Genomic DNA, 14,536 nt, shown 5'->3' on the forward strand with positions numbered 1-14,536 from the left:
CTCAGTGACGTCACGCCAAGCCGGCGTCTGTGTCAGGGGGAGTGTCTCTTCTGACCGAGAAGGGAAGGACTCTGGCTCTGCTGTTCTAGGCTTGTGCCGAGTGCAGGGGCGCACTTGGCACATCATTGCAGCCTAGTAGCGGATGATGTAGTGTACAGTCATACACAAACAGTGTATTCTGCGGGCACTTCACCTGCGCCCCCCCTCCTCTAGCAAATGGTACCGCCCAGGGCACCCGTCCCTTCCGCCCACCCCTTGTACCGGCCCTGCATGACATCACTTCTGCAGTCGGCTGTTGTTGGCCGACAAAATTCGTGTGCAGTCTTTTGCAGTTTTCAACCGACACGACAGCACCGGACAAAAGACGGCCGATCGTTCGGCCGACGATCAGTACGTGTGTACGGGGCTTAAATAGAAGGATCATTCCAGAGAGAACAACAGCAGACCGCCATTCTCTCTCTACGGGGGGCAATCGCGGCCGCCGGTTCCCGTGGATCGGCTTCCACTCTGGCGAGTGGTGCAGGCACGCCCCCACAGGAGTGCTTCCACCAACCCCCGCGCAGGTACGGTGATTCGTGGGAACCGGCCACTGTATATATGCAGCGGCTGGTAGGTAAGTGGTTAAGGACGCAGGCGGCCATCATCCAGATCTTCTTCATTCAGAATTCAATTCGGTCTGAAAATGTAGAATTAGTTAGACAGAAATCAATGAATGGAAATTAAACTGATTTCAGCTAAATTCGTTACTATTTTATTCTGAGAGTTGGATACGTCCGAATCTCAGAATAACCAAAAATTTGTCCGAATTTATATTTGGCCCAAAATGAATTGCCCATGTGTAGCCGGGGGTGGGGATGAATGGGACCGCAGTGCCCTCTGCCTGCAGGTAAATACCAGAGCCCCATTGGTTGGTGCTAAGGCTTCAGTCACACCCCGCCTTTCCAGAACAAAGAACGCAGAAAACTCGTGATTTCCTACGCGTTTCGGAAACGCATTGCATTCCTGTGTCACGCTTGCTGAGCCAATAATTATTAAAGACACCCCAAGTACAAGGAGCAGCCATTGTTTGTGTGACAAACGCACCAAAGCGGGCAGGGAAAATACGCACCACGCTCCCCTCCAAAAAATGTTTTTTGTGAGTTTCTTTGAGACGTTTGTCACAAGGAGGAAAGCCCAATCACGTGAATGCGCAACAAGCGGAAACGCTTAAAAAACGTGCAGAGAAACGCAAGCGGGAACACGAGTCCACCAGGTGTGAGCCTCGCCTTACCGCCCCCCTAAAGTACCTATAGCGTAGTAATTTCAGTTTTACTGCCCCCTAGGGGCTGAGTGCTGGAACAATGCCAGGCACCAACAAACATCATACCCCCTGTCACATCGGTCAGGGGGAACTGTGACAAAAGGCAACCAATTAAAATACATGGGACCGCGCCACAACCGTTCTGCAATAGTGTGTAATGCACGGGGCTGCGTCAGGTTATGGCAGACTTTCAGGGGTTAACACAGGAGGCCACATAACACCTCCCAGATGCCAATTGAATGCTTCTGAAAGGTGATCCACTGTGGATCACTTTTCAGAGGAGGATAGGTTCTCATCTATAGGGGCGACAGTGCGCTGCGTGCCATTCCGTTAATTTTCTGCGAGTTCCTGAGCGTTGCATGTAGGGCAGCCTATCATAGGTGTGCACAGCCTATTACATTATGGTGTCACCCCTAAGCTCAAACACACGTGTGTGCATTTGTATACTGTATATACTGACGGTGTCAGTAGAGCAGTGGAAGGTGTCAGTAGGGCAGTGGAAGGTGTCAGTAGGGCAGTGGACGGTGTCAGTAGAGCAGTGGACGGTGTCAGTAGGGCAGTGGAAGGTGTCAGTAGAGCAGTGGATGGTGTCAGTAGGGCAGTGGAAGGTGTCAGTAGAGCAGTGGATGGTGTCAGTAGAGCAGTGGACGGTGTCAGTAGGGCAGTGGATGGTGTCAGTAGAGCAGTGGATGGTGTCAGTAGAGCAGTGGATGGTGTCAGTAGGGCAGTGGACGGTGTCAGTAGAGCAGTGGACGGTGTCAGTAGGGCAGTGGAAGGTGTCAGTAGGGCAGTGGAAGGTGTCAGTAGGGCAGTGGACGGTGTCAGTAGAGCAGTGGACGGTGTCAGTAGGGCAGTGGAAGGTGTCAGTAGAGCAGTGGATGGTGTCAGTAGGGCAGTGGAAGGTGTCAGTAGAGGAGTGGATGGTGTCAGTAGAGCAGTGGATGGTGTCAGTAGGGCAGTGGAAGGTGTCAGTAGAGCAGTGGATGGTGTCAGTAGAGCAGTGGATGGTGTCAGTAGGGCAGTGGACGGTGTCAGTAGAGCAGTGGACGGTGTCAGTAGGGCAGTGGATGGTGTCAGTAGGGCAGTGGATGGTGTCAGTAGAGCAGTGGACAGTGTCAGTAGGGCAGTGGACGGTGTCAGTAGGGCAGTGGACGGTGTCAGTAGAGCAGTGGACGGTGTCAGTAGGGCAGTGGAAGGTGTCAGTAGGGCAGTGGAGGGTGTCAGTAGAGCAGTGGAAGGTGTCAGTAGAGCAGTGGACGGTGTCAGTAGAGCAGTGGACGGTGTCAGTAGGGCAGTGGATGGTGTCAGTAGGGCAGTAGACGGTGTCAGTAGGGCAGTGGACGGTGTCAGTAGAGCAGTGGACGTTGTCAGTAGGGCAGTGGAAGGTGTCAGTAGAGCAGTGGACGGTGTCAGTAGGGCAGTGGGCAGTGTCAGTAGGGCAGAGGACGGTGTCAGTAGAGCAGTGGATGGTGTCAGTAGAGCAGTGGACGGTGTCAGTAGAGCAGTGGATGGTGTCAGTAGAGCAGTGGACGGTGTCAGTAGAGCAGTGGACGGTGTCAGTAGAGCAGTGGACGGTGTCAGTAGGGCAGTGGATGGTGTCAGTAGGGCAGTAGACGGTGTCAGTAGGGCAGTGGATGGTGTCAGTAGAGCAGTGGACGTTGTCAGTAGGGCAGTGGAAGGTGTCAGTAGAGCAGTGGATGGTGTCAGTAGGGCAGTGGGCAGTGTCAGTAGGGCAGAGGACGGTGTCAGTAGAGCAGTGGATGGTGTCAGTAGAGCAGTGGACGGTGTCAGTAGAGCAGTGGATGGTGTCAGTAGAGCAGTGGACGGTGTCAGTAGAGCAGTGGATGGTGTCAGTAGGGCAGTGGACGGTGTCAGTAGAGCAGTGGACGGTGTCAGTAGGGCAGTGGATGGTGTCAGTAGGGCAGTGGGCAGTGTCAGTAGGGCAGTGGATGGTGTCAGTAGAGCAGTGGATGGTGTCAGTAGAGCAGTGGACGGTATCAGTAGGGCAGTGGACGGTGTCAGTAGAGCAGTGGAAGGTGTCAGTAGAGCAGTGGACGGTGTCAGTAGAGCAGTGGACGGTATCAGTAGGGCAGTGGACGGTGTCAGTAGAGCAGTGGACGGTGTCAGTAGAGCAGTAGACGGTGTCAGTAGAGCAGTGGACGGTATCAGTAGGGCAGTGGACGGTGTCAGTAGAGCAGTGGATGGTGTCAGTAGAGCAGTGGACGGTATCAGTAGAGCAGTGGACGGTGTCAGTAGGGCAGTGGACGGTGTCAGTAGGGCAGTGGACGGTTTCAGTAGAGCAGTGGACGGTGTCAGTAGAGCAGTGGATGGTGTCAGTAGAGCAGTGGACGGTGTCAGTAGAGCAGTGGGCGGTGTCAGTAGAGCAGTGGACGGTGTCAGTAGAGCAGTGGACGGTGTCAGTAGAGCAGTGGATGGTGTCAGTAGAGCAGTGGATGGTGTCAGTAGAGCAGTGGAAGGTGTCAGTAGAGCAGTGGACGGTGTCAGTAGAGCAGTGGAAGGTGTCAGTAGGGCAGTGGACGGTGTCAGTAGAGCAGTGGGCGGTGTCAGTAGAGCAGTGGGCGGTGTCAGTAGAGCAGAGGACGGTGTAAGTAGAGCAGTGGGCGGTGTCAGTAGAGCAGTGGGCGGTGTCAGTAGAGCAGTGGGCGGTGTCTGTCGTTTTTGTTTTATTATTTTATTTTTTATAATTTTGTTTTTTAAATGTTTTTTTACAATTTATTTAGAAGCTCCTTTAGTGGGTTTGGTGACATTTCAGTGGTCTATATCGGGGGAATCTGTGCTATACAGGGTGATTAGGGGGTGCCCAGGCACACCAGGCACACCCTGTGCTCCTGTCTATTTCAGTGGGCTTCCCTGCATACAAGAATCATGGAAAAGCAGTCCCTAACCCTTAGTGCATGGCATAGTGCATGGTGCCGCGGCATGCGCCCCCTGGGGGCCAATCAGCACTTCAGAGAGATGATTGCACTGAACGCGTCAGTGACATTGTGTCATTATAAAGGTTGACTTCTGTTTTTTTCTGTTGCAGCGTTTTCCCTGCCGGCCTCCTTATTGGACCTGTCAGAGTGGGATACGGACTCTGAGAAGAGCGGGCCCAGCTCCGGTCCAATGTCCCATCCGGAACAAGGAATGATCGAGGCTCTGAAGTGGCTGAACCACAAGGACTGGTAAGACGCGTTTCGCTTTGTGTTATTACTGGGAACTGACCGCCATTAACCCCATGCACAGAGCTCTCTGACTCTACATTGGTCAAAGCTGAACGCCAGGCAAACTACTAAACACATGGAGGGAATACATAGAGGAGAGCTGAATCCCTGTCCATCCAGTCCTGAGATTTACACTGCTCTGTCACACAGCACAACCCACTCCGGTGACCTGACTTTTCTTTACTGCAGTAAGAAGCATAAGTAGGTCACCTCCCCACCCCCAGCTGGTGGTTGGACAGTAAAGGAGAAGCACACCATGATGAGCTCATCACTCTGCTCTCTCCTGCAGTCACCATGCCCCGTGTGCTGCAGCACCCCTGATTGGTACCATGCGCTGGATTTGCACCCCCATCTCTGTGCTCTGCTGTACAGAGTAGGGATACATTGATACCAAGTATGCTTCTGATATTGAAACTGATACTTTGCAGTGCGGTTTGCGTCCATACAAAATGAATGAGCGCAAATCACATTGCAAATAATTGCATGCAATTTAAACACGGAATGCGGGGATTCCGGCACCGCTGCCGTGTGAACCCAGACTGAAATCACTGACAAGCCTGAGTTTACACAGGAACGGGGGGGAAATCGCATGGGATTCTTTGCAGTGCAATTTGCACCCATTCATTTTGTATGGATGCAAATCGCACCGCAAAGTATCGCTACTCGCTGATAATATCGGTAAATCCCGAGTATAATATACTGCAAGAGACCGATACCAATTCCTGCATTTCATAGATCACAATTATTATAAATATATAAAATAAAAATATTTAGGGAAATATATAATAAAAACAAAATATAATAAAATATATAATATAATAAAAAATAAATAAATAAATAAATAATAAATGATGATAATAATAAAATAATAATAATAAAATAACAATAATAAAAATAATAATAATAATAAAAATAAAATATATAATAATAATAATAAATAAATAAAATAATAAAAATAAAATATATAATAAAAATATATTTTTTTTAAATATTATAAAATAATACAATTATAATGTAATCATAATTATCAGCTGATAATGACATGGAATGGAAGTAACAATAAATATTGTGATAGAAGTAATAATATATGATACAGAATAGAAGAACCAATATATAAGGGATGGAAGTATCATTATATACAGTATCTCACAAAAGTAAGTACACCCCTTACATTTTTTGTAAATATTTTATTCTATCTTTTCATGTGAAGAAATGAGACTTTGCTACAATGTAAAGTAGTGAGTGTACAGCTTGTATAACAGTGTAAATTTACTGTCCCCTCAAAATAACTCAACACACAGCCATTAATGTCTAAACCGCTGGCAACAAAAGTCAGTACACCCCTAAGTGACAATGTCCAAATTGGGCCCAAAGTGTGAATATTTTGTGTGGCCACCATTCTTATCCAGCACTGCCTTAACCCTCTTGGGCATGGAGTTCACCAGAGCTTCACAGGTTGCCACTGGAGTCCTCTTCCCCTCCTCCATGATGACATCACAGAGCTGGTGGATGTTAGAGACCTTCCCCTCCTCCACCTTCTGTTTGAGGATGTCCCACAGATGCTCAATAGGGTTTAGGTCTGGAGACATGCTTGGCCAGTCCATCACCTTTACCCTCAGCTTCTTTAGCAAGGCAGTGGTCATCTTGGAGGTGTTTGGGGTCGTTATGTTGGAATACTGCCCTGCCCCCCAGTCTCTGAAGGGAGGGGATCATGCTCTGCTTCAGTATGTCACAGTACATGTTGGCATTCATGGTTCCCTCAATGAACTGTAGCCCCCCCAGTGCCGGCAGCACTCATGCAGCCCCAGACCATGACACTCCCACCACCATGCCTGACTGTAGGAAGACACACTTGTCTTTGTACTCCTCACCTGGTTGCCCCCACACACGCCTGACACCATCTGACACCAAATAAGTTTATCTTGGTCTCATCAGAGCACAGGAGATGGTTCCAGTAATCCATGTCCTTATGCCTCGTACACACATGCAGATCGTCGGCCGAACGATCGGCCGTCTTTTGTCCCCGGGCTGTCGTGTCTGTTGAAAAGTGCAAAAGACTGCACAAGAATTTTGTCCGCCGACTGCAGAAGTGATGTCATGTGATGGTTAACTTTCCCTGTGTTTTTTCTTTTCTGAGCATGCCCAGTCTTGCAAATCTGCTGTCTGTCGGCCGAATTCTGTACTGACTGGCGAACAATCGGCCACTCTGGTGTCGGCATACAAAAATTTAATGCTTGCACGACAGATTCTTTTCGGCCGAAAGTGCGCTGTCGGCTGTCGGAAGCATCATACTAACAAGCCTACAATCTGCACGTGTGTACGGGGCATTAGTCTGCTTGTCTTCAGTTTGCAGGCTTTCTTGTCCATCATCTTTAGAAGAGGCTTCCTTCTGGAATGACAGCCATGCAGACCAATTTGATGCAGTGTGTGGCGTATGGTCTGAGCACTGACAGGCTGACCCCTCCCCCACCCCTTCAACCTCTGCAGCAATGCTGGCAGCACTCATACGTCTATTTCCCAAAGACAACCTCTGGATATGACGCTGAGCACGTGCACTCAACTTCTTTGCTGTAAAAGTGAGATCTGTTGGATTTGATTGGCTGACAGCTTCTTCCCCTGGAAGATATCGGACCAATCCTGATTGTACATATAATGATATGTGAATTGTGATCTTGCAGGGAACAGAAGGAGAAGGGGCTCCTCAGTGTGCGCTGCCTGACCTCCTGGCACCCCGAGGTTCTCTGCTCCAGAATCCATGATGTCTCTATGGCTGTCACCAGAGAGGTAAGTGCACCTGTCCTGTCTGACCAATCAGCACACAGAGTTTATCATCAATCTCCATATATATATATGTAAAGCCCAAAGTTAGATTTTGCTTTAGCTAGAGAAGGGAAGAGTCAGAGCCTCTGTCAGGTATTTATTGCTGTCTGGGTCCCCAGTAGGGGGAGTGGCTTTCTTTATTTCACCTGAGGGGTCAACATTTTAAGTCCTCCCTTTCAGTCTTGCACAGGTGTAGCGGCTCCTCCCCCTTCAGTCTTGCACAGGTGTACTGGCTCCTCCCCCTTCAGTCGTGCACAAATATAACGGCTCCTCCCCCTGCCATTGTGCAATTGTGCGATTTCAAGTGAAGTTGCACAATTTCAAAGCCGCATTCAGTGTGGACCAGGGCTACAGGGCACAGTAGTGACGTAGAAAGTCAGAGGAAGAAACCACAGCATGCGGCTGGGAGTGCAGACATCGGACACACCCGGAAGTGTTGAATGCGAAGGTTTTGCTGCAGGCTGTAAGTGTGCAAGAAAGCCAAGATCTGAGCAGGCCAGGAACTATAGGTGTGCGCAGCCTATTGCATTAGGGTGTGCACCCCAAAGCCCAAGCACGTATCCATGTGTATATACTGATGGTGTCAGTAGGGTAGAGATCGGTGTCTATAGTTCTATTGTTATTTTTTATTCTTTTTTACAATTTTATTTTTTTTTGTTAGCACAGTTAGGGAGCTTTGGTGAAATATCAGGGGTCTAAACAGGGGGAATCTGCCCCACAAGGGGTGATTAGGGTGTGCCCAGGCACCCCTGGCACACCCTGTGCACACGCCTATGCCAGGAATCAATGCTTTCCTGTTGCAGTTTTTTATCTGCTTGTTTATATCGGTGACAGAGTTGCTTTAATGGCTGTGTTGTCCTCACCGGCAGGTCAGTAATCTGCGCTCCAAAGTCTCCCGTCACGCCATCAAGATGATCGGCGATCTCTTCAGATCCCTCCGCAGAAGCATGGACCAGGAGGTGGAGGAAATCACCCGAGTTTTACTTCACAAGATCGGCGACTCCAACGATTTCATCCGGGAGGAAGCGGACAAATCTCTGGGAATGATGGTGGAGAATGTGAGCCCCTCCAAGGCGCTGTGCGCTCTGATCGCCGGGGGAGGCAGGTGGGTGTCCCCTCCACTCTAATATCTGTACTATTTATTACAAGCCCATGTTCTGTTCCCCAGGGGCTCAGCTTTGTTAGTATAGAGGGGCTCCTGAGACATGCCTGACCTCTGCCTGGACTCTGAGACTCCCCATACACCACCAAGACCAACGCCTGAAATACAACTGTCGGAATTGCCAAGACAAGTATGTAATAGCAAAATTAGCTCATTGGATTGATATATTAAATCCTAAGGTACCTCATCCCTAATCAGAATAGAGAGAGTATCGAACATTGGGGCATAGGTTGGGATTTTAAAGGGTACCGTTTTACAACCAATACAACACAAAAATGTGTAATATAAAGTTTATCTAAAAAAATGTTTTACTTTATTGTTCACATGGATTTCCCAACAACGGGACAAACAGTTGGGGGACGTTAGTTGGCATCCAGCACCTGTACTCCGGATGCTTTGATCCATCAGTCTCATTACTGGGAGCACCCACATATGCCTCGGCCTGTATGCCAATGTAGATTTATTTCTTTTTATACTCATGTAAGTAACCTTGTTGAAATTGTGATCGAATACATGACGTATAAGTGTCACAAGTTGGAGGGGCCGCGGCCGAACGCTCCATACTTGACACACACTGATATTCGAAATAATAAAATGGCATGAAGATAAAGTGTAACCGTGATATTTAAGTATAATAACTCTGTACTTTTCTTGTCATCTTTTTAGTTGCTTATCATTAAGCTCTATCCCTTGTGCCCCTGAGGAAGCGGTACACACCGCGAAACATGTCGGGTAGTGGAGCTTGGATCCATTAGAGAGATACACACTGGCTCTGGTACACCCAGGCTGGCCGTGGCCTCTGATGAGTCCGCCCACATATTCAAGGATTTGACCTTATTATGATATTTTATCAATATATGTCTGTTACTATGGTTATGTTTTCATACTGTCCTGTAACATTATTGTTTATTTTTGTTTGTCCCGTTGTTGGGAAATCCATGTGAACAATAAAGTAAAACTTTTTAGATAAACTTTATATTACACATTTTTGTGTTGTATTGGTTGTAAAACGGTACCCTTTAAAATCCCAACCTATGCCCCAATGTTCGATACTCTCTCTAAGACAAGTATGTAGATGAAACTGATGAAGGCGTTATCAGTGATATTGTCAAGGAATTTACCTTTTAGACCACAAGCTGATTCAAAGAAGAATTCATTTAATACTCGTATACGAGGAGACAGGTCATACTGACACACTGCTGCTAGCTACTATGACTCGTCTGGTTTGCATATGTGTCTCCTTATCCTTATATACACTTTGGACAAAGTTAAGATTGAAACCCCCCCCCCCCTCCTTTGAACAATGATTGACAGCCTTTAATATATCCTAAGGGGGGGGGGGGGGTTGAACAGTAGTCTATTGTATTCTAAAACATCTGGACAGGATATACGAAGTCAGGCAATGTAGTAAGTCTTTGTAAATGTGAAAACTTTAACAAAGAACATATGACAGGATATGCAGTAGCCAATGTTTAAATTATTAGCAGAATCTGCTGAAGAAATGCAGTTTCTAGATATACTCTATATGTGTATACATAAATGATTATAACACACATAATAATTATGAAACATTCATCATTTCTTTAACAGGTATGTAATCCATTCCTGAAAGGGTTACATTGCCAACTTACTCAGCATGCATGGACTTGAAGTGACCTTGTCAGCCCAGGGCACCCATTGTATGAGCAACCAGATAAAGACCACAAATACTTTCCATTCCATTCTGGTGGCCCATTTCTTGAAAAGCTGCCACTTATCACCATCAGTTACATAGTCAGGATGAAAAAAGATGAAATGTCAATCGAGTTCAATCAATAATAATAAACCTGTGGCCCCCTTACACAGCGTAAGGCCTGGACCCCCCCAGGCCTGACCACCAACATTTCTACTGGCCGTCCCACCAAATTAGCCCACTGGGCATCCCACTAACCTTCAGCGCACCCACTTTTATTTTAACAACTCTTACAACTTAATATATCCTCCATCCCACCTCCTCCTTCTCCAATCTGATCTCCTCCATCCCACCTCCTCCTTCTCCAATCTCATCTCCTCCATCCCACCTCCTCCTTCTCCAATCTCATCTCCTCCATCCCACCTCCTCCTTCTCCAATCTCATCTTCTCCATCCCACCTCCTCTTTCTCCAATCTCATCTCCTCCATCTCACCTCCTCCTTCTCCAATCTCATCTCCTCCATCCCACCTCCTCCTTCTCCAATCTCATCTCCTCCATCCCACCTCCTCCTTCTCCAATCTCATCTCCTCCATCCCACCTCCTCCTTCTCCAATCTCATCTCCTCCATCCCACCTCCTCCTTCTCCAATCTCATCTCCTCCATCCCACCTCCTCCTTCTCCAATCTCATCTCCTCCATCCCACCTCCTCCTTCTCCAATCTCATCTTCTCCATCCCACCTCCTCCTTCTCCAATCTCATCTCCTCCATCCCACCTCCTCCTTCTCCAATCTCATCTCCTCCATCCCACCTCCTCCTTCTCCAATCTCATCTCCTCCATCCCACCTCCTCCTTCTCCAATCTCATCTCCTCCATCCCACCTCCTCCTTCTCCAATCTGATCTCCTCCATCCCACCTCCTCCTTCTACAATCTCATCTCCTCCATCCCACCTCCTCCTTCTCCAATCTCATCTTCTCCATCCCACCTCCTCCTTCTCCAATCTCATCTCCTCCATCCCACCTCCTCCTTCTCCAATCTGATCTCCTCCATCCCACCTCCTCCTTCTACAATCTCATCTCCTCCATCCCACCTCCTCCTTCTCCAATCTCATCTTCTCCATCCCACCTCCTCTTTCTCCAATCTCATCTCCTCCATCCCACCTCCTCCTTCTCCAATCTCATCTCCTCCATCCCACCTCCTCCTTCTCCAATCTGATCTCCTCCATCCCACCTCCTCCTTCTCCAATCTCATCTCCTCCATCCCACCTCCTCCTTCTCCAATCTCATCTTCTCCATCCCACCTCCTCTTTCTCCAATCTCATCTCCTCCATCCCACCTCCTCCTTCTCCAATCTGATCTCCTCCATCCCACCTCCTCCTTCTCCAATCTCATCTCCTCCATCCCATCTCCTCCTTCTCCAATCTCATCTCCTCCATCCCACCTCCTCTTTCTCCAATCTCATCTCCTCCATCCCACCTCCTCCTTCTCCAATCTGATCTCCTCCATCCCACCTCCTCCTTCTCCAATCTCATCTCCTCCATCCCATCTCCTCCTTCTCCAATCTCATCTCCTCCATCCCACCTCCTCTTTCTCCAATCTCATCTCCTCCATCCCACCTCCTCCTTCTCCAACCTCATCTTCTCCATCCCACCACAGATTTATTTGTATCATTTATCATTTTCCTTCCACTTCACAATTATGTGTCACTTTGTGTTGGTCTATCACATAAAATCCCAATAAAATAAATTTACATTTTTGGTTGTAACATGCAGGGGCCGCCCCCCCATCCATGTGTCCGGCCCCCTAATCTACATGCAGGGCTCCGGACGCATGGATTCCAATGGGGGTTTTTTTTTTTTGAAGCATGTGATTAGAGCCAGAGGCTCTAATAGGCTTAAAAAAAGGGCGGGCTCGGGGCGCAGAGCAGTGCGCCCTGAGCCCACCCAGTTGTGTGACAATAGCGAATTATTATTCACTATTGTCACACGGATTCTCCTCTTAGTCAATCAGGAAGCGGGTCCTGAGACCCATTTCCCAATTGTCCGAAAGGGGAAACCATGCTATTGGCCAAGGAGGAGGAGGAGGGAGGAGACGCAGGGGAAGCCGCCACTGCCGCTGCTGCCGGGGCAAGCCGATGCCGCCGCTGCCTGCCCTCCATGTCAGTGCAGGGTGACATAGCCGGCAACGGTGCGTGTGATATTGGTGGAACTGGTGTGGTCCGGGGGGGGGGGGGGGGGGGTGTATGGTGTGCGGGCTGGAGCTGGTGTGGTCCGGGGGGGGGGGGGTATGGTGTGGTCCGTCTACTCCCCCCCCCCCCCGGCCAATGGAGCACCAACCACCACTGGTAACTTGATAAAATGTGGAAAATTCAAGGGGTATGAATACTTGAAAATGGCTCTGTGTATGTTGTGTGTATAAATGGTCCTGTGTATGTTGTGTGTATAAATGGCTCTGTGTATGTTGTGTGTATAAATGGCTCTGTGTAAGTTGTATGTATAAATGGCTCTGTGTATGCTTTGTGTATAAATGGCTCTGTGTATGCTTTGTGTATAAATGGCCCTGTGTATGTTGTGTGTATAAATGGCTCTGTGTATGTTGAGTGTATAAATGGCTCTGTGTATGTTGTGTGTATAAATGGCTCTGTGTATGTTGTGTGTATAAATGGCTCTGTGTATGTTGTGTGTATAAATGGCTCTGTGTATGCTTTGTGTATAAATGGCCCTGTGTATGCTGTGTGTATAAATGGCTCTGTGTATGCTTTGTGTATAAATGGCTCTGTGTATGTTGTGTGTATAAATGGCTCTGTGTATGTTGTGTGTATAAATGGCTCTGTGTATGCCTTGTGTATAAATGGCTCTGTGTATGTCGTGTGTATAAATGGCTCTGTGTATGTTGTGTGTATAAATGGCTCTGTGTATGCCTTGTGTATAAATGGCTCTGTGTATGTTGTGTGTATAAATGGCTCTGTGTATGCTTTGTGTATAAATGGCTCTGTGTATGTTGTGTGTATAAATGGCTCTGTGTATGCTTTGTGTATAAATGGCTCTGTGTATGTTGTGTGAATAAATGGCCCTGTGTATGTTGTGTGTATAAATGGCTCTGTGTATGTTGTGTGTATAAATGGCTCTGTGTATGTTGTGTGTATAAATGGCTCTGTGTATGCTTTGTGTATAAATGGCTCTGTGTATGTTGTGTGTATAAATGGTCCTGTGTATGCTGTGTGTATAAATGGCTCTGTGTATGTTGTGTGTATAAATGGCTCTGTGTATGCTTTGTGTATAAATGGCTCTGTGTATGTTGTGTGTATAAATGGCTCTGTGTATGCTGTGTGTATAAATGGCTCTGTGTATGCTTTGTGTATAAATGGCTCTGTGTATGTTGTGTGTATAAATGGCTCTGTGTATGCTTTGTGTATAAATGGCTCTGTGTATGTTGTGTGTATAAATGGCTCTGTGTATGTTGGGTGTATAAATGGCTCTGTGTATGCTTTGTGTATAAATGGCTCTGTGTATGCTGTGTGTATAAATGGCTCTGTGTATGCTGTGTGTATAAATGGCTCTGTGTATGCTTTGTGTATAAATGGCTCCGTGTATGTTGTGTGTATAAATGGCTCTGTGTATGTTGTGTGTATAAATGGCTCTGTGTATGTTGTGTGTATAAATGGCTCTGTGTATGCTTTGTGTATAAATGGCTCTGTGTGTGTTGTGTGTATAAATGGTCCTGTGTATGTTGTGTGTATAAATGGCTCTGTGTATGTTGTGTGTATAAATGGCTCTGTGTATGCTGTGTGTATAAATGGCTCTGTGTATGTTGTGTGTATAAATGGCTCTGTGTATGTTGTGTGTATAAATGGCCCTGTGTATGTTGTGTGTATAAATGGCTCTGTGTATGTTGTGTGTATAAATGGCTCTGTGTATGTTGTGTGTATTAATGGTCCTGTGTATGTTGTGTGTATAAATGGCTCTGTGTATGCCATGTGTATAAATGGCTCTGTGTATGTTGTGTGTATAAATGGCTCTGTGTATGTTGTGTGTATAAATGGCTCTGTGTATGCTTTGTGTATAAATGGCTCTGTGTATGTTGTGTGTATAAATGGCTCTGTGTATGTTGTGTGTATAAATGGCCCTGTGTATGCTTTGTGTATAAATGGCTCTGTGTATGCTGTGTGTATAAATGGCTCTGTGTATGTTGTGTGTATAAATGGCTCTGTGTATGTTGTGTGTATAAATGGCTCTGTGTATGCTTTGTGTATAAATGGCTCTGTGTATGCTGTGTGTATAAATGGCTCTGTGTATGTTGTGTGTATAAATGGCTCTGTGTATGTTGTGTGTATAAATGGCTCTGTGTATGTTGTGTGTATA

General features: G+C 47.2%; 1 protein-coding gene across 1 annotated transcript in view; it reads left to right on the forward strand.

Moving 5' to 3' along the window:
- Positions 1 to 14,536, forward strand: part of TOGARAM2 (TOG array regulator of axonemal microtubules 2) — a 181,111-nt gene that overhangs the window by 132,217 nt on the left and 34,358 nt on the right. The window contains exons 11-13 of the mRNA XM_082251010.1: positions 4,347 to 4,485; positions 7,203 to 7,308; positions 8,214 to 8,449. Of these exons, the coding sequence (XP_082107136.1) occupies positions 4,347 to 4,485; positions 7,203 to 7,308; positions 8,214 to 8,449 (481 nt within the window). The remainder of the gene's footprint in view (positions 1 to 4,346; positions 4,486 to 7,202; positions 7,309 to 8,213; positions 8,450 to 14,536) is intronic.

This window comes from Pelophylax lessonae (genome assembly GCF_965119305.1).
Source record: "Pelophylax lessonae genome assembly, chromosome: 3".
NCBI classification, from domain to species: Eukaryota; Metazoa; Chordata; class Amphibia; order Anura; family Ranidae; genus Pelophylax; species Pelophylax lessonae.